Below are 20,478 nucleotides of genomic sequence, written 5' to 3'. Positions count from 1 at the left end.
CAAACCCACCAGCCACTCCTCGGAAGGAAGGTTGGGCAATCTACTTCCGTAGTGATACTGCCTTGGAAACCCAAGGAGGGGTCGCTATGAGTTGGATCTGACTCGACGGCACACAGCAACAACACAATATAGCTTCTTAGAGCAAAACTAATTCTGATGGGTCCATCTTCTTGTGGAACCACAGTCTTATATTTAGAAAAAGGATCTGGTGGAAGTGATCTTTTTTTTGGTGAGTCTTTTGGAATGAAGATAGTAGTTCTTTCAAGATTATAGGACTAAAATATGTGTTTGGAGAGTTGCTTCATTTATCGAGAAGGGAGAGAAAGCAGAAACCTATTAAAAGCTAACAATTTGTAGCTAAGTCCTGGGAAAATTTATTAGTGGTAAAAATACTTCAAAAAAATCAGAATTTTGGTTGAAGACCCTGTGAGTCTACATCTAAATGTCATTTTACTGAGGAAAGAAATCTGTGCTAAAACAGTAAGATGAGTTGTTTCAAAATCCAGGTACCCACATTGGTCTGTGTTTACACTTGCTGGATAGGTAGAAGTTCAGACTCCCCACTAGTCCTCTACTGATACCACTTTGACTGGCAAGAGCAGATGTGCCTCATTACCACTCTCCATGTGGTTTCCACTGATACTGCTTAGAGTTGAAAGTGCAGCCTCCACCTGGCTTTCTCTGACACCACTCCAGTGGTAGACAGGGAGATGCTTGGGATGCCTTCTAACAGCCTGGCATAGAAATACAGGTTCCCTGCTTGGCCTTTGCTGTCATGAGTGGGGATGGGGTTCTAGCTACAGTTTCCCCCACCCCCGGGTAGAGCAGTTATTGTCTAAAAGCTTTCTGTGTTGCTAGGCTGCCCCTTTCCTGGTCCTTTGGCTAGAGAGAGTAGGCTTTCCTTGGAGCTTTTTGTGGCCTCTGACCATTAGCATTTCTGGGTTGCTAGCTTTTCCAGTAACCAGTCTGATATAGGAGGCAAAAAGAAAACCCAAGGCGCTTACTGCTGGGACATTCTGAAATCCCTAGCTGGTCTATCTTCTTTCTACCATTCAGAATCTTTTGGTGTTTGTTTTATATATTCTGCCTGTGCTTTTTAATTGTATTTAGTGGGAGGAATAGGGAAAAGTACATCTGTTCCATCTTTCCATAAAGAAATCTAAATGGTGAAGCATTTTGGTAGAGAGGGTAGTGCACATCCTTTATAGTTGCTTATCTTGCTTGGAAGTAAGGCTAATCCAGGAAAAGAACTCAAAACTATAGAAGGGTTTTTAGGTATAAAACAGTGTTTCAAGAAAATGTAATTAACAGTTACCATTAATACAAGAATAGATTAGCATTCAGTAAATGGGTAATAATCATAATGGGTTCCTTTCCTTTTCTTTTAAATTGTGACATGCTTCTAACTATTGGGATAACATATGAAAGCACCTAGAGTAGTTGACTAGTTGTAGTTATGTAATAAATGGTAGTGGACTCTGATTTCACTGATGAGTTTCATATGAATAGAGTGCATAGTCTGATCACCGGAGCAAGACAGAGGAGGGAGGGAGAAAGGGAAAAGCAGTGCTGTAGAAGACTTATTTGGTAGTTTATAAGTTTTAAAGCATAGAAGGGTTATAGAGAAAGCAGAGAAATGTCAGTGAAATGAATTATCAGAAGAGGTTAACAGATAATTTTTATTGTACTTAAAGAATATTAGAAGGAAAATAATTGTGAATATGAGATGTTAATCTGTGAACTGCGAAATGGCTTTCTCGTGATCTTTGAACTGTTCTTGGTGGTTATTACGTGACCTGTTGTTAAGAAGTTTTTGCTTTGGTGCTTTGAGAAAAGTAAGGGGGTATGTTCCCCAGAAGATGTCTCAGGTGCTGGTAAGTGAATTGCTCTTACTTACATTTTTAAATTTAAAATGAAATTTTGGTCTTTCTAAGACGTCGCTGAGCTTGATAAAGTGTTTTATACTTTTTGATATAGTAAGGAACAGGAAACAAAAACGATTCACATGTAAATATTCCAGGAAACTGACAAGTGAATAAAAATAATTTGGGTATTTTTTTCTTAGTTTTGATCTAAATTTCTAGCTAACATTTTATTCTCTTTAAAAAGCAAGATTTAAACCCTTGAATCTGATTTAAAAAAAAAAAAAAAAAACTAGACCATCTGAAAGACTTACATTATCTTGCATTGAAAATGTTTGTCAGTTTATCCCTAGGTTCTGTAAGCTAAATGCTTAAGTAGATGAAAGATCTTTAAATATATTTTAAAATTTTGTTTTTTAAACCACTTTGAAAGAAAAATTAGGTAACAATATAGGGAGGAAGGGTCTGATATGATAGGCTTGGGTACTTTGGAATGGTCTCACTGGTGTGTATGTGTGTCTGTGTCTGTGTGTGTGTGTGTGTATCTGGAAGAATGCTGATTTAATATTTGAATATATTAGTACTCCACTGTTCCCATTAAGAAGACATGTTACTTAAATGCCAGTTTGGTTTTATTTTATTTTAAAAATCCTTTACTTTAGTTCTCTTGGATAAATTTCAGTGATTTCTCCAAGTATTGTGATATGTATTGGTGACAACAATTTAGGAAGCTCGCTTTTATTTATTTATTTAAATTGTAATTCAGGTGAAAATTTACAGAGCAAATTGGTTTTCCATTCAACAATCCATACACATTGTTTTGTGATATTTACTGCAATTCCCACACTGTAACAACATTTTCCCCACTTCTCCCTGTGCCCACCCCTTCTCTTCTTCCTTCTTTCCTGTCCCTTCCTACCTTCATAGTTCAATCCCCGGGCAAATGCTGTCTTTTTGATCTCGTATGCTTGGTTGTCTTAATGAGTGCCTACCCACCTGCTATTACTTGTCCATTTTATAGGCCTATCTGTTGTTTGGCTGAAAGTTGAATCATGGGGGTTAAGTTCAGTTCCTAGCTTGAAGAGTATCTAAAGGCCATAGTCTCAGGGATTCCACCAGTCTTAATCAGACCGGTAAACCTGGTTGTCTTTTTTTTTTTTTTTTAATTTTTATTGTGATTTGGGTGAAAATTTACAGAGCAAATTCATTTTCCAGTTCACATACACTTTGTGTCTGTAATATGTAATAGCTCTCTTCCCACTTCCTCCCCATAGTTACCTCTTCCTTGTGTCCTTTCTTCCCATGCACTCCTGCCCCCCACCCCACCCCAGCTGTCTCCCTGTGCATACACAGCCCTTCTGTTCTCTCATGATTGATCTATCCAAGGAGTGTATCTACCTAATGTAAATGTTCAGCTCATATGCCTGTCTTTTTTCTGGAAGCCACAGGAGTGGGTTCAATTCCGGACATGAAGGGCAGTTAGGGGCCATAGTCTGAGGATTTCCACCAGGCTCTGTCAGATCAACATACCTGGTCCCTTTTTTTTTTTTTAATTATTATTTTGAGTTTTGTTCCACATTGTTCTCCCCCTCTATCCAGGATCTCCTACATAGATCCCCCTCCAAGTGGTTGACAGTGGTAGCTGGACACCATCCAATTTTTCTGGTCTTATATAGGCTGAGGATCGTGTGGTGTACCAGTTCCTTGGACTAACTGTTTTCATGTTTCTTTGGTTTTTTCTTCTTTCTTTGCTCTGAATGAGGGGAAACCTATTGTTGCATTTAGATGGCCACTTGCAAGCTTTTAAGATCCTAGTTGCTATTCTCCAAAGTAAGATGTGGAACAGTGTTTTTGTGTAGTATGTTATGCCAGTTGAGCTTGATGTCTCCTGTGAAGGTTGGTCTTTTTTCTGATTTTGAGGTTGGTTCCACATTTTTCTTACTCCATCTGGGACTTCGCTTTCAGAGAGGTCAGCGTGGTAGCCGGAAACCATCTAGTTCTTTGGGTCAGGAAGCTAGCTTTTAAACAGTTAAATTGGAGAAGAATATTTGGAGATTATTTTTATTAATAGGAGACAGATTAAAAGGAGAAAACAAAATAGATATCAAAATACTAAATGGAAGACACTATTATTTATTGGGAATTATAATAAAACAGTAGTTGAAATGTTAGTTATAAAGTTATTTATGATAAATCATAGTATACATTCTGTTATATACTATAAATTATTTAATATGTTACACACAGATTTGGGTTATTTTGGATACTATTCTGAATCCCATATAGGCTATATTCAGGGAGTTAGAGAAATAGTTCAATATTGGTAATGTTAGAAAAGATATGTAAGGATTTAGGCTTGGTAAAGTGTACTCACAAAAGTAAAAAAAAACAAACTCACTGCCTTCGAGTCGGATCCGATTCATAGCGGCCCCTCATTGGGTTTCTGAGGCAGTATCACAACAGAAACCAAGGCTTATTTTTTTACAAATGCCATATAACCGTTTGACTTATTGCATTGTTTCTTGTGGTATACCCAATGTTTTATTTTTTTAAAGGAATTAATACATATTGAGGTAAAATTTAAGCAGTCAGAAGAAATATCTATTGTGAAAAATACACTTCTCTTATAACCCTTTCCCAACTTCCTTCGACTCTTAGAAATTTAGCAGATAACATTCAAGACTGTTTTCAATAGAAAATCTTTTAAACTGAATTGTAATATTTGTACCCCACTTCTTCACACTGTAAATAAGGTTCAAGACTTTATATAAATTATTACCCAAGAATTAATCTGTAGAGTTAAATTCTAATTTTTTTCTTAAGTTAATAAATTTGAAACAGTAAACACAGGGAGGAAGTGGGAGGAATATTGTTACGTTGTGGGGATTGCAGTCAAGGTCATGAATCAAAGTGTGTATGACGTGCTGAATGGAAAAGCAGTTTGCTTTGTAAATCACAGTCGGATCACGATCAAAAGTTGTAAAATTTGTTCACATTTTTTTAAGTTACTATTCTTTTTTTTTAAATCTGCTAAGATATGTCAGGATGATTAAAACAAAGCCAAGCAGTGGTTTTTGAGTCGTTTCTGAATGGCAGCTCCATGTGTGTCAGAATAGAACTGTGTTGTTCTGAAGGGTTTTCAGTGAGTAGCTGAGTGGTTAACTGTTCACACTACTAGGGACTCCTCGAGTTGGTTACTGTTGTAGAAATAATTTAAACCAGGTATCAGAAAAGCTTAAGTGCCAGAAGCTGAGAATCTGGGATGTATTCTGGGCTTACTTCTTGGACCAGCACTCATTGCCTGCTTTTCCCTGCCATCTGTGGCCTCAAGGAGCATAGGAGCTTTGAGAGAAGTATCTCCTATGCAGACCTGATGTCTTTTGAATTGAAATATCACTCCCTGCAGTTTTTATCCTGAACCCTTTTCATCCTAAATATGAAAGCATAAATGACATTTTTAAAATCAATAAAACTAGTATGAAAAAATGTGACTGTTATAAATTATTGGAGTATTTTCCATCCATTTATCATTGTTGTATGTCAGAAAGACTATGGTTAAGAGTTCTTCACTCAGTATTTTCACCACTGTGGTTCACTTGATTCTCACTAACATTCTTGAGATAGAAAAAGGAGTAGGATGGCACTGACAATGAATGTACATAACTTTCTCCCCCTTCTTTTCTTCTGCCTTTTCCAAATGGGGGTGGGGAAAATTAAATAGGGAGTCCCTTTGTCCAAATTGGAAAGACAGAAATTATGTGGAGAAAAGCTTATTTGCAGAGAGAATTAAACTTGGAAACTTTCAATCTAGTCCTGCTAATATTGTATCTGCCATTGTTGTTTTCCATGCTGATTTTGTTATGTTGGCCTTCAGAAAGTATGTATTAATTTCATATTAAAAGAGATTTTCTTTGGTCATTTTACTTTAGACTTCACAGTTTTTGTTGATAAGCCGTTTAATTTAATCATAATAAAAGAAAAATCTGACAACATGCGGTAGTTCCTTCTCGAATCATTCCTTATATAGTATTGCCTATATTTGGGAGCTCTGGTAGCATAGTGGCTAAAGCACTTGACTGCTCACCAGAAGGCTGGCGGTTCAAACCCACCAGCCACTCTTCGAAAGGAAGGTTGGGCAATCCTACTTCCGTAGTGATACTGCCTCGGAAACCCAAGGAGGGGTCGCTATGAGTCGGGGCCGACTCGACGGCACATAACAACAACAACAACATATTTTGTAAAACAAAATAAAAATTTCAGGAGTGATATATAAAACTTTTTGTTAAGTTGGAAACCTAGGTCAGTCATTTCTAGATTAATTTTTTTTTGTTTCCATGTTGTGCCACCATTGTCGCTTTCCTTTTCCAAAATATTCCACCACTATTAGCATAAACTCAATAGCCCAAAAATAAGTTTCCCCTTTCCCCTTCCTTCCTAGATTAATTTTTTAAAATGCAGCCCAGAGTTGACTTGATCAAAGTGAAAGCAGATATATATACTAAATAAACATTTAATCCTGCTTCTTTATTTTTTATTAATATCACCTTTCTATATCTACTGGTTTATGTTTATTATATAAATGAGAGGTACTAGTTCTATATAATGCTTTTGGAAATCCAGAATATTAAATATAACTTAGTATATTTCTTAATTGGCATGAAAAAACTATAACTTTTTTTAGGAATTTGGTGATTAACTAACCTGTTGCCTTCATTTGAGAAGTAAAAAAGATTAAAAATATATATATGTATAGCTCTTGTCCTCTAATTTGGAATCCCTGAGTGGTACATACAGTTAATGGAAAGGTTGGAGGTTTGAGTTCACCTAGAGGTATGTGAGAAGAAAGGCCTTACAGCCTGTTTCTGGAAAAATCAGTTCTTGGCAACCCTGTGAAGCATAGTTCTGCACACGTGGAGTTGCTGTGAGTTAGGGGCAACTTGACAGCAACCAGACCTCTAATCTGGTTTTGTTGTTCTTTTGGACCTTCAACTCCATAAAATAAAAGTTTATTGCTCTCTGTTTTCAGATCATGACGCTGGCCTTGCCATGAACAGATAACCAAATTATTGAATAAGTATATTACAATATTAAGGAGGGGTATGCAAATTTTGATTACCTTTTTAGTTATTGGTTTGATTTTAGTTTTTAGTTCAGTTTTTGCTTAGAGTAGTCAGAGTTGAGTTCAAGTGTTATGTGTTAATTACCATAATAGATGAAGAATAACTATATCCTTTCTAACCGGTTTAGCTTACCCCTCTCCATTCACTTTTATTTCTCATCCTCTTCTAATGTGATTCTTCCTCCTCTTATCCGTGAAACAAAACCAGTCAATATGTGGTATTTATATGGAGATTATCCATATTGTGTTTTTTCTTGGCCAGTTTTGTCTTGACATAACCTACCAGGCAGGAAGCTTTCTTCATTTGGAGAATGACATTTAGAGTTTGCTCTATCTATATATATGATGGCACTGTACGTGAGGACATTTTTTTTTTTTTTTTAAACTGAATCTTCTAGAGTCGCTTTCACGGTCAGGAAATGAAGTGAAGTTGGTAAAAAAATAGAGCTATAATGTGTTTTATTAATTGGCTAATTAGGTAAAAAAGGAGATAAAGGGTAGAGGAAAGACTATCAGAAGTCTTGCTGAGGCTTTGTAGGTACTCTGCAAAATTTATTGTTTATGATAACAACCAAAAATTAATTTGGAGAGAGAGAGAGAGACTGTATCTTTTTCAAACATAGTGTAATTTGTGTTCCCACTATAGATTATTTATCCTTAAATTGGAGTCTAAAATCAGAATAATTTTATGTTGTTGGAATACTAATTATTTGTTCACCATGCATGTGTGCTAAATATCTTCTAGTTTGTGGTTTGTGTTTTTACTTCCTGATTACTTTCAGCTGATAGAAATTCTTAATTTTTGTATTAAATGTATCCGTCTTCTCCTATGGTTTGTGCTTTTTAATATTTTAAGAAACATTGTAACTCTTAAGTTCCAAAAATATTATATCTTCTAACATTTTTAGTTTTGTTAGATACATTTAAATTTTCAATTGGCCTGGGATAGATTTTGAGTATTACGTGAGCTCAGGATACAATCTTATTCTCTGTCCCTCAAATACAGAACATTGGTCTTACAAGCACTATGAAGCTTAAGATTCCATCTAATAATAATCCTTATCCTTTTTAATATCATTGAGGTGAGAGCCTTTGCTGACTTAACACTCATTGAGACTTATATTTAGTTGGCCTGTGTGGTGTGATCACATAGGTTGTTTCTACTTTTTTCTGATTGGTTGGTGCATACATTGTGATTAGTCAGTGTGTATGCACCACCAGTTTGAGTTTGTTTTTTTGAAAGTCACTCCTACTCTTATCCCTCTCGAACTACAGCTACTATAAGGCCCATGAGTTAATGCTAGCTAAGAAAGTTTATAAATGCTTTGTAAATGATTGAGAACAAATCAAAAGAAGAAGAATGTTTTGTGACATGTTAAAATTGTATGAAATGGAATTTTGGTGTTCAGAAATAGTTTTTTGGAACAGAATTGTGCTCATTCATTTAATATACAACTTTGGTTGAACTGCAATGGCAAAAGTGGGTAGTTGCAACAGAGATTGTATGACCCACAAATCCCAAAATATATCCTTTATAGAAGAAAATTTGCCCACTTAAAATAACCATTCATTGTATCTATATCTTGGGGCTGTTTTGTGTGCTGGCATAGGGATGGCGTTTTAGCCTTCCTTTCTTTACTTTCATCTTCAGTTCTGGTTAAGAGTTAATGTCATAATGAGCCACTGGTACCAAAGTGTCTTGCATTCTTCAGATGTATTTGGACAGAGAAAACAGTTGAAAACTATTAATATAATGATTTATGTAACAATCACTGTACCTGTTTGTTGGTATTTTGCAATTGAGAATTTAAATGAAATATAATTTACTTATTTGCTGATTTTCCCTTTTATAGGAAATTAAGAGAGAGACAGAATCCAAGGATGGCAATTTCCCCATCAAAAGGGAAAGGCATGGAAATGTAGCAAGTCTTGTACAACGAATAAGCACCTATGGTCTTCCAGCTGGAGGAATTCAGCCACATCCACAAACCAAAAACGTTAAAAAGAGTATGTAAATAATTTCTTTCCTATTTTATGTCATCAAAATAGAAGGATATGTTATAACCATTCATAAACAGTGTTGAGGAAAATTTGCTCAACTTTCTGCAGCAAATCATGATAACTTTTTACTTCCATTGTTAGATAATGGTTAGATTTTTAGTCATGTACTAAATTGATAATCATGTTTAGTCATGTACTAAACTAAATCATGTACTAAAATGATAACATACTGATAATCAAACATGAATAGCTGGTAGTCATCTGTTTCGTTGTTGTTATGTGTCGTCAAGTCGGACCTGACTCATAGCGACCCCTCCTTGGGTTTCCAAGGCAGTATCACTACGGAAGTAGATTGCCCAACCTTCCTACCAAGGAGTGGCTGATAGGTTTGAACCGCCAGACTTCTGGTTAGCAGTCACATGCATTAGGCACTACACTACCACAGCTCCTGGTAGTTATCTATAGGAATTATAAATTAAAATATGAGATTTTATTATTAATCTTACAGGCTCTGCTGAATATTTAACACTTTGCTTCCATGGATTTTTTTTTCTTTGCCTCAGTTGATTTTTAATATCACTTATTTAATGGGATGCTAAAAAATCTGCTGATCCTTAAGCAATAAAATCCACTGCCATTGAGTCAATTTCCAACTCACAGCAGCCCCCATTTAGTTTCCAAGGCTATAAATCTTTAAGGAAGTAGATTGCCTCCTGTGTAGCAGCTGGTTGGTTTGAACCTCTGACCTGGTTAGCAGCCAAATGCCTTACGTACTATGCCATCAGAGCTCCTTCTAAACATTATAGATTCAAGATTGTTGACAGTACTTTTTCTTTAGTGGTTAGACATATGAGCATATACAGTGAAACCTGTGAGAGCTGTTTAACTCGATGAAACTGCCTTGTTTTTTGGGACTCATAAGTTTTCTGTTTTTGACAGGGTACAGTCTTACAACTTTTCTGTTGCTCATTTTAATAGAAAATATTTGAGCTTTGCTTCTCTGACAGGTTTCCACTTTACACAGGTTCTGCTTTTTCAGGTTTCAAATTTTCAAAGGTGATTGGCTTAGCAAAATGCCTTTTAAATATTTGGCAGTTGTAAATATGCTGGAAGAACAAAGGCAACTTACTATGTAGAGACCACCATGTTGAAAATCAAGAGATGGATTTGAGTTAGTCTATGACCTTGGGCAGGTCATTTAAATCTCTTGAGTTTTATTTTATTAGTATATTTTTTAAAAAAAGCTAGTATCCCTTAGTTATTGTGAAGAGTAATCTAAAAGTTCAGTAAACATTAAGTCAATGGCTGTTACTCATTATTCAATCCAAGTAAGGTAATTGCATATTCATTATTTGACAAACACTGAGCACTGGGCTGTTGGTGAAAAAGTGGTAAGGAAGATACATAATGTTCTTCTCAAACAAGTTACAGTCTTGGAAAAGACTTATTTAAAAAGTGCAAAACATGTATAAAGAAGTATAAGATTCTGTGGGAGCAGATAGCAAATGTTTTAATATAGTAGAACCTGAAGCCCCTTGAAAGATTGCATGCTCATTACTATTTTCAGTTTGATTTAATAAGCAGTAATAAATAAGTATTTAATCACATTTCCTTAGATCAATGTCTTTGAAATTGTGGTCTATAAATCCCTTGTGATACCAAGTAAGGTGGAACAAAGACATTTTATTTACATGGATTTCACATACTAGAAATATATGGTTATTTATGATTTTTATAGAGTACTATTATATTTCTAATAACCTGTTACTTTCCATGCTGCTGTCTGTTAAATTTGAGGAAACCTCTGCTCTCTGAGTTACATCATACTTTGATAATTCTTAACAGATTTTCTGACACTAAGACCAGTAAAAAGGTTTTATGTGTTATATGTTTCCCAGGAAGTGCAATGTGCAGACAATAATTAGATGTTACCCACCCTGCTTTTTCTCTCCTGCCTGAAAGTGGACAGTTTCAGTAGTTATTAATAGTCTCAAACTCTGAAACTCTGTTTGCTTGGGGGACAGAAAAACAGAGTATCTTCACATCCTACAGCTTAACGTCTATATGGAATACCTGTGCTCAGGGAGAAATTTTAAGCCCCTAAAATAGTTAAGATCTCTGCCCATGGTAAAATCCCTTTGCAATGTTGTTTAGCTTTAGTGAGCTACAAAGGGACAAATTTCTTCATAAGTAGAGGCTAGACAAAGGGCTTCAAGGCTATGAATATTTTATTCATTTTTGTCTCCTAACAGGAAAAGACACAGTAAATTTCACCTTCCCTAAGAACACTGAACATAATTCTTTTCTTATTAGAAGAAAAAAAACGTTGTATAGTTGGTTGTAGGAGACTTAGAGTCTTTTGTAAGGATCCGTACTCCATAAATTGTTTTTAAATGCATGAGCTGCAAGGACTGCATTGGTCATTTGGTATCAGCTCATATTTAAAACAGGATGCAGGTTGTTTCTGTTTTCCTGTTATTTAATGTATTATTGTTTGCATTTATTAAAACTGATTTTTTTTGTTGTTCCTGTTTGTATCATATCCTTAACTTACAAAATTGATCATTTATTCAAAAATGGTTCATGGCTGGGCTAAATAGTGGTACAAACAACTAACCAATATTAATATTTTTTTAAAAAACAAACCAAAGAACCAAAATCTTTATAAAGGTCAGTAGTGTAAGTACTGCAGTCTGAATGTTCAATTTAAATCTGTGTATAGAGACAAGTAAATCTGCATGTGTATTGATTTTGTCTAAACAAATAAAGCAGTAGTTTAAATAGTATGATATTGAATCCTAGCCACTAGACCACCAGGGAACTTTTTAAATAGTATGATGTTTAATATCTAAAAACTGGATTTTATTGGACTAATAAGCCATTTTTTACTAGTCACCTGTGTATTGATTTTTTTGTGAAACTTAGTCATGAAACCATTGGAAGTTTTGCTATCACTTTTAAGTTAAACATGGTAATGTCTCAGGTAAAAACAGGCATTTTCTAGAGCAAGCACAGAATGTTTTCTAGGATAAAATTGATTACTACAGTTTTTAAAGAGACTGAATTTACATTTCTTGTACCAAATATAGGGACCTCTGGTGGAGCTCTGGTAGCATAGTGCCTAAGGCACTTGACTGCTAACCAGAAGGCTGGCGGTTCAAACCCACCAGCCACTCCTCGGAAGGAAGGTTGGGCAATCCTACTTCCGTAGTGATACTGCCTCGGAAACCCAAGGAGGGGTCGCTATGAGTCGGGCCGACTCGACGGCAAATAACAACAACAACAACAACTGGTGGTATAGTGCCTAAATCATTTGAGTACTAACCAGAAGGCTGGCGGTTCAAACCCATCAGCCACTCCTTGGAAGGAGGATTGGGCAGTCTACTTCCATAGAGATACCACCTCAGAAACCCAAGGAAGGGTTGCTATGAGTCGAATTGACTCGACAGCAGAGAGTTTTTTCTTTTTGTACCAAATACAAGAGCCCTGGTTGGCGCAGTGGTTAAGTGCTTGGCTGCAACGAGAATGTAGACACTTTGAACCCACCGTCAACTCTGTGGGAGAAAGATATGGCAATCTTCTTCTGAAAAGATTTACAGCCTTGAAAACCCTTTGGGGGCAGGTCTACTCTGTGCTACAGGGTCCCTGTAAGTCAGAATCAATTTGATGACAGTGAATGTGGTTTTTGGGTTTGTACCAAATATAGGCACAAGTTACCTTATTGCTGAGATGTTTGAAAAGTCAGCCACAATGATAGGAATAGTTTATTTTGTTTGGAGAGTGAAATAAATTGATATCTCTTGGCATCAGAAATCTAAGGTGCTTTAGTGGTGGTGTAGTGCCTAAGGTATTTGACTGCCAGACCCACCAGCCACTCTGCAGAAGGAAGACTGGGCAGTCTACTTCTGTAAAGATTTACCACCTTGGAAACCCAAAGGGGGTTTCTTGTGAGTTGAATTGACTCAATGGCAGTGAGTTTGGTTTTGGTTTAGTATTAGTAGATACTTCATTTTATATTTGAAAGAAGCTAATGCCAGATGTGAATCTTCTGTTGGCATGGGTGAGGGAAAACATCAGTGCTTGTTTTGTTTTCCTTAGTACCAGAAATTCATGTTGCAGACCTAAGTTTTCATATAGTTAATAATTATTTTGATGTAAAAAATACATGGAGATTTGTACTGATACATCACTAGTGTGTATACTGAAAGGAAAGATGTTACTATATGACAAATTAGCTGATAAGACTGCCAGGCTACACGGTGCTTTATGGATCACTGGTATGTATACTAGGAGCTCTGGTAGCGTAGTGACTAAGGCACTTGACTGTTAACCAGAAGGCTGGCTGTTCATAGTGCTTTATTCCCAGGGAACACTTGGTAGTAAATGATGCCCCTCATGATTTAGAGTGAGTGCTGAAGAAAATAATGAAAATTCTGAATACTGTCACATTGTGACCACTGAATATGCATAATTGTGTTGTACTTTTTTTGAAAAAATGGGTATGTTGGTTCAGTTGTACTTTTTGACATTGAAATATTCTGACTCTTAAGGAGAAAAAGACTCATTCAGATGATTCTGCCCCAACCCCTGATCCCTCAAATGAATGGAGTAGGATGTTCTACTTTTCTATTTTGAAAAATACATAAATGTACAGAGAAGTTGGAAGAATAACTGTGCAGTGATTGTGGTCCTCTGTTCATCTAAATTTGCTGATAACATTGGCCACATTGATTTTTATATACAGAAACAGTGTTTTACTCTGTATGCTGAAAATACGTTGCAGACATAATATGTCATCCCTAATCTCATGAGGGTGTTTTCTTTTTTCTTTCTGTGTGATGTTGATAATAATAAAGATTTCCTAAGACTTTGAGGGTCTTACTCAAGCAGTATATCTCACCAGTATATCTAGTATCTTGAATATGTTGCATCTTTCATTTAATGGCCTAAATAGTATAATCTTTTTATTGCTGAGGATAAAAGAGTTTTTAAAGAAGATTGATCTATTTTTCTTAATATTTGTTGATTTCCTTTGCTTATTTGAGAATAACATTGATGAAAACTTTTTGACATATTAAAATAAGTAAATGTAGTAATTCCTGAAACTATACTTTCTAGAGGCAAATGGAAGTAAAAAGTGGATCAGGAATTCTTTGGCTACTATCTGTGCAGTGTAAGCATTTACAGCCTCCTATTTTCTGAGTATGCTTTACCCTTCATTTAGCATTTGATGAGAGGGTTGAAAACAATCTTCAGTGAGAAATTGTTTTATAATTTAAGAACTCTGTTTGATCTGAATATTTAGAACTATTTTTCAGAACCATAAAATACTTAAAAATTCTTGATGACGTACATTTGAAAATTAAGGATTTTCTGTTTTAGTTGGAAGAGAGTAAGAAAAAAATAATCTAAACAATTGTGAAATTTCAGGGTTTTTTTTTTTTTTAAATGTAAAGGATTTGTAGAAGGTCTTTGGAAATTTTTGGACACTGTGTGCTTAATGCCTTGCCATAAAGGTATCTGAAGGTACTAGGACCATGAGAACAATGTTAGCGTAAGATGTGTAAATCTATCAAATAACTGTAGATATAGATCTTGACTCAGAGCGTAAATCTATCAAATAACTGTAGATATGGATCTTGACTCAGAACTCACAGTCTATCCAGGGATACCAAGGTATTGTAGTATAAAGATGATAGTAGTAATTATCTCATATGATTTAGAGATATTATAACATACAAAATACCTATTATAAGAAGTGCTTGGTAAGTGTTTGTAATTATTATATAATATTTTATGCTGCGAAGAATCATATTAGAGGCATACATAATGTGCAGTGATGATTCAGATGAAGGGACCATCTGTACTGGGGTTGTTAATCAAGATGTATTTAAGCTACTGTTTGAAGTATGATGTTTGAAACACATGGAGATTGAGGAATATGCCATTTTAGGTAGACTTGTTACTTTGACAGAGATACAGGGGTAAGGAGGGACATGATATTTTCAGGGAATAAGGGTCAAATGTGGCTAAATTGCTTGAGCTATGTTAAAGCACGTTGTAGTCTATAAAGGAGGCCTTATGATGTAGTGAAAAGATAATAAATAAAAGTTTAGGAGTCAGAAGTGGGTCTAATTTTAGTTTTGCCTCTTATTAGATCTGTGATCTTGGGCAGATTATTTACCTTCTGAGTTTCTGTTTTCCTCATCCGTAAAGTGCTAATAAGTTTTTGTGATTTACTGTGTGGGAGATGTTTGTGAAACACTTATAATAGTAGTGGGACTTAAAAGACATGAAGTATGTCTCTGCTTGGGTTTACATCCTTGCACAAATAATGCCTTTTAGAAGGATCACCACCTATGGGGTGGAGGTCAAATATCTTAAATGTCTAGCTTTTTCAAATTACTCTACTATAACTCGACCATCTCTAAACATCAGATGCTCCTTCTCCCCTCAGTATGCTCTCCCATATTAGGGTTCTGTAATTTGCTGCAACACAAAACTCAGGAATCAAGGAAATGGCTCTCGTGGTTGTGGATGCTACCAAGTCCCCGATCCATGAGTTAGGTATCAGTCTGGAGGATTCTCCTCATTCACATGGTTGCAGGGACTGATGAATGCAAATTGGCAGGTAAGATGGCAAGCAGCTGGGTCACTAGGCTGCGTGTAGAAACTTGTGATTCAGGTCAGATGATAGGCTACTGGCTAAAGTCCTGAGAATTGGAGGTCAGATGATGATGAATTAGATGCAGAATATAGATAGATGAACCAAGTGCCAGATATAGATAGATCAAGAGAGAAAACTTTGCCAGAGTATTTATATATATTGGATGCAGATCATACCCTCATGGAAACTAAGGGTGGTGACTTGAGTCACACCCTCTAGTAAGGTGGTGAGTTAAGATGACATCCCACTGTAATCCTCCCTCATTAACATAAGAGACAACTCACTCCAAAATGGTACCATAACCACAAGCATAGAGGCTAGGATTTACAGTACATAACAAAATGGAGGACTTTGGCTAGACGGGCCATTTTAAGTAATTAACTGCACTGCAGTCCTTTATTCTTTTCCATGTTAATAGCTTCACTTACAATTTCTTTATATATCTGTAGATCTGTAAAGCTATATGGAGGTTATTTGTGATAAAAAAAAATACTAGTCATAATTATTTTTAAGAATTTATGCACTTTCTTGTTTTGGCTACTGTGTCACTCCTTGGAAGGAAGGTTGGACATTCTACTTCCATAGTGATACTGCTTCAAAACCCAAGGAGGGGTTGCTGTGAGTCAGATCCAACTCAATGGCAGTGAGTTTTTTTTTTTTTTTTTCCTGTGCAGTATAAGCATTTACAACCTCCTAGTTTTTGAGTGTGGTTTACTCTTCATTTTGGTTCTTTCACCTATATTTTTGTTTTGTTTTGTGCTTAGCATGGGTTCTGATACATTATAGAAATTTAGTAAATACTTGTTGTTATGTGCTGTCGAGTCAGGCCGGACTCATGGCGACCCCCTCCTTGGGTTGAGGTAGTATCACTATGGAAGTAGATTGCCCCATCTTCCTTCCGAGGAGTGGCTGAACTGCCAGCCTTCTGGTTAGCAGTCGTGTGCCTTAGGCACTAAGCTACCAGAGCTCCCAGTAAATACTTAGTGAGCAGTAAGTATGGGTAAAGGAGTTCTGGCGGCACAGTTGTTAAGTGCTTAGATGCTAACAGAAAGGTCAGGGATTCAAACCCACCAGCTGCATTGCATCCAAGAGAAAAGACCTGGTGACCTCCTCCCAAAAAGATTATGGCCTAAGGAATCCTATGAGGCACTTATACTTTATAAGTTGTTTAGATGTCTAGGAACACTTACACTTTGTCATACAGGGCTGCTGTAAGTCAAATGAACTTGATGGCACACAACAGCAACGTGGGTAAACAATGTGTGTGTAAGTTGAAATGTGAAAAATCTTAAAATTCTTATGTGTTACTTTATGATCCCACTGTTATAAAAAGTCAAGAGTAGATATACATACAAAAAATGAAGTTCTTTGATGGTTACCAGGGAATGGGAGGGAGACAGAGGAGGAATCACTTTCTAGATAGTAAGCACTTCTTACTTTCGGTGATGGAAAAGGCAATCCCAAATATGGGTGAAGTCAGCAGAATTTGACAAGGTAAATTAAGACACTAAGAAGTACATGAGAAAATGGAACAATTTCAGTAAACGTTGAAACATACGCAATTTGGCAACAAGAATAAAAACAACCAAAAACGTGTGTATTCATTCAGGTAGGTAGGTACGGATGCATATGTATGTATAGGATGGCATATGTGAGTAAATGCACATGCGTACATTGCTGTATCTGTTGTTGTTATTGTTGTTATGTGCCGTCGAGTCAGACCTGACTCATAGCGACCCCTCCTTGGGTTGCCGAGGCAGTTTCACTACAGAAGTAGATTGCCCAGCCTTCCTTCTGAGGAGCAGCTGGTGGGTTTGAACCGCCAGCCTTCTGGTTAGCAGTAAAGTGCCTTAGGCACTATGCTACCAGAGCTCCTGGTGTGTCTGTAGGCATACGTATCCATATGTTTGTGTGTGCTGCATATATATCCATGTATCTAGAAAACACGTGGAGGCACGGTTGTGGAGGCTTCCTAGACATCTAAACAACTTTTGAGATTGGTTTACTGGGTCAAAAGGGTTGGGATTTCCTATGTCAGATGGCATGATGCCATAGTTCATAAAGATAATGTTTTATATTATAATTTGATGACTAGAGTCGGTGTCTTAAAAGCTTTTGAGTGGCCATCTAAGATACAAGTATTGGTCTCTACTCATACAGAGCAAAAGAAATCAAAAGCTCAAAGGAGAAACTAGTCCAGGGAACTATTAGCCCAGTTGAACCACACCCTTGTCTAACCTGAGACCAGATGAATGAGATAGTATCTGCTACCACTACAAAACCATTCTGGAGAATTATGCTTAAAATGAGATTAAAAAAAAAAAAAAAACATGCATAGTTCTTTGTTAAAATACAACTAAGCCATTCAGAGTTAATATTCTTTTTATTCATCTTACCTCTGATTTTAAAAGATACACTCATTTATAAAAAGCAAATCATATTTTTAAAGGATTATCAGAAAGAAAAGATTTTCTTTGAAGAGCATCTGAGCTAAATAGGTTCTTTTCTTTGCTTATAATAATACTGATTGTCCCTTGTCTGTGAAGTGCTATACAAAGAACACATTTGTGAACAAAATCCCTCAAGGACACCACATCAATTTGCAAAAAAAATACTTGGAACTGTATTTACCACTAGTTTAAGAGATGAGAAGTTATTTTTGCAGTATGCATAAAATTTGTTGTTGTTGTGTACCACTGAGTCATAATGATCCCCCTCTATGACAAAGAAGAACCTCCCCATAGGGTTTCCTAGGCTGTGGTAGTGTAGTGCCTAAGGCATTTGACTGCTAATCAGAGGCTGGTGGTTCAAACCCACCGGCCACTCTTGTGAAGAAGATTGGGCAATCTACTTCCATAGAGATGCAGCCTCAGAAACCCAAAGAGGGGTTGTTACTAGTTGGAAACAACTCCATGGCAGTGAGTTTTTTTTTTTTTTTTTAATTTAATCTTACAGGAGCAGATCACTGGGTCTTTTCTCCCACAGAGTACTTTGTGGGTTTGAACTGCTTACCTTTGTTTAGCCTCCAAATGTTTAACCATTGCACTGCCAGGATTCCTTTTGCATAAAACTACTATTCTTTAATTACTATTTAAAAATCCTACCCTGATAAATGATGAAAAGTGACATTTGAAAAATTTTGTTGTGAACTCTAGGTTAGATTTTAAATTATGGTCAAGGATTTACCTTGTTGGGTTCCTTTTGTTGTAAAACAATTTTAAAAATAAGATATAATTTTGAATTCCTTTAGGAAGTAGGGAACAGCCTATTACTAACATAAGACCTCCTGTGTCACTGTATCTTACTTGGAAACTCTTAATTCTTCTGTCTGTTATATACCTCATAGATTCATAGAATGTCAGAGCTAAAGTCACTGTAATGTTTATCTAGTTCAGCTCTTTAATAGCTAATGAAATTGATTCTCAAAGAATTTAGGTCACCTAACTACATAATGTCAGGTAGTTCTAGTACCCAGGTCTTCTGACTACTAGGCCAGTGATGCTTCTATTGTAGCATGGTCTTTTTCTTTACCATGTAAAGTTTATTTGGAGATGCTTTTGACATGGTTTGGTGCAGTAGAATTCTACATAGCCAGATTACTTCTTAGGGTTCTCCTTCTTTGCTAGTAAAAACAATTTCCTTAAAATCTTGTATTTTTCATTCTTGTTAGGTGTCATTGAGTTGGTTCTGACTTACAGAGACCCTGTGTACAATAAAACTAAATACTGCCTGGTCCTGTGTCATCCTCACCATCCTTGTTATGCTTGAACACATTGTTTCAGCCATGATGTCAGTCCATCTCATTGAGGGTCTTCCTCTTTTTTCTGACCCTCTACTTTACCAAGCATGATGTCCTTCTCCAGAGACTGGTCCTTCCTAATAACTTGTCCAAAGTAAATGAGATGAAGTCTCGCTATCCTCATTTCTGAGGGTCATTCTGGTTGTACTTCTTCCAAGACAGATTTCTTTGTTCTTCTCATGGTCCACTGTATATTCAGAGTTCTTTGCCAACATCAAAGTTCAAAGGTATAGATTCTTCTTCATGGTCTTTCTTATTAATTGTTCAGCTTTTGTAGGCATATGAGGTGATTGAAAATAGCATGACTTGAGCCAGGTGTACTTTAGTCCTCCAAGTGACATATTTGACACTTTTAAAAGATATTTTACAGAACATTTGCCCAATGCAATATGTTGTTTGATTTTTTGACTGCTGTTTCTATGGGCATTAATTGTGGATCCAATTAAAAGGAAATCCTTGACAACTTCAATCTTTTCCCCATTTTTCATGATGTTGCTTATTTGTCCAGTTGTGAGGATTTTTTTCTTTGAGGTGTAATCCATACTGAAAGATGTAGTCTTAGATCTTCATCAGTAAGTGCTCAAGTCTTCTTCACTTCCACAACAAGGTTGTGTCATCTGCATGTTGTAGGTTGTTAATGAGTCTTCTTCCAGTCCTTATGCTGTGTTTTTTTTTCATATAGTTCAATTTCTCAGATTATTTGCTTAGAATACAGATTGAGCAAGTACAGGCATACCTCAGATATTGGGGATTCAGTTCCAGACCACCTCAAAAGAATGAACATCACAATAAAATGAGTCACATGAAAAGTTTAGCTTCCCAATGCATATATAAGTTATGTTTACCCTGTACTGTGTAGTCTATTAAATATGTAATAGCATTATGTCAGCCCCAGGCTTACAGGTGAGGAGAGACAACGCAGGGACGCCAGAGTAGCAGGCCGGAAGAGCAGGGAAGGGGATAAAAGCCTTGAACCCGGACAGAAGAGCAGTCAGCCCCAGGCTTACAGGTGAGGAGAGACAATGCAGGG

At 36.3% G+C, this 20,478-nt stretch overlaps 1 protein-coding gene across 1 annotated transcript in view; it reads left to right on the top strand.

Moving 5' to 3' along the window:
• Positions 1-20,478, top strand: part of LOC103193166 (CD2 associated protein) — a 123,521-nt gene that overhangs the window by 36,906 nt on the left and 66,137 nt on the right. The window contains exon 3 of the mRNA XM_042780327.1: positions 8,835-8,988. Within this exon, the coding sequence (XP_042636261.1) occupies positions 8,835-8,988 (154 nt within the window). The remainder of the gene's footprint in view (positions 1-8,834; positions 8,989-20,478) is intronic.

The sequence above is a fragment of the Orycteropus afer genome, unplaced genomic scaffold, assembly GCF_000298275.1.
Source record: "Orycteropus afer afer isolate SDZICR_OR568_19922 unplaced genomic scaffold, OryAfe1.0 scaffold00034, whole genome shotgun sequence".
In the NCBI taxonomy this organism is placed as follows: domain Eukaryota; kingdom Metazoa; phylum Chordata; class Mammalia; order Tubulidentata; family Orycteropodidae; genus Orycteropus; species Orycteropus afer.
This window is presented reverse-complemented; position numbering and strand designations above follow the sequence as displayed.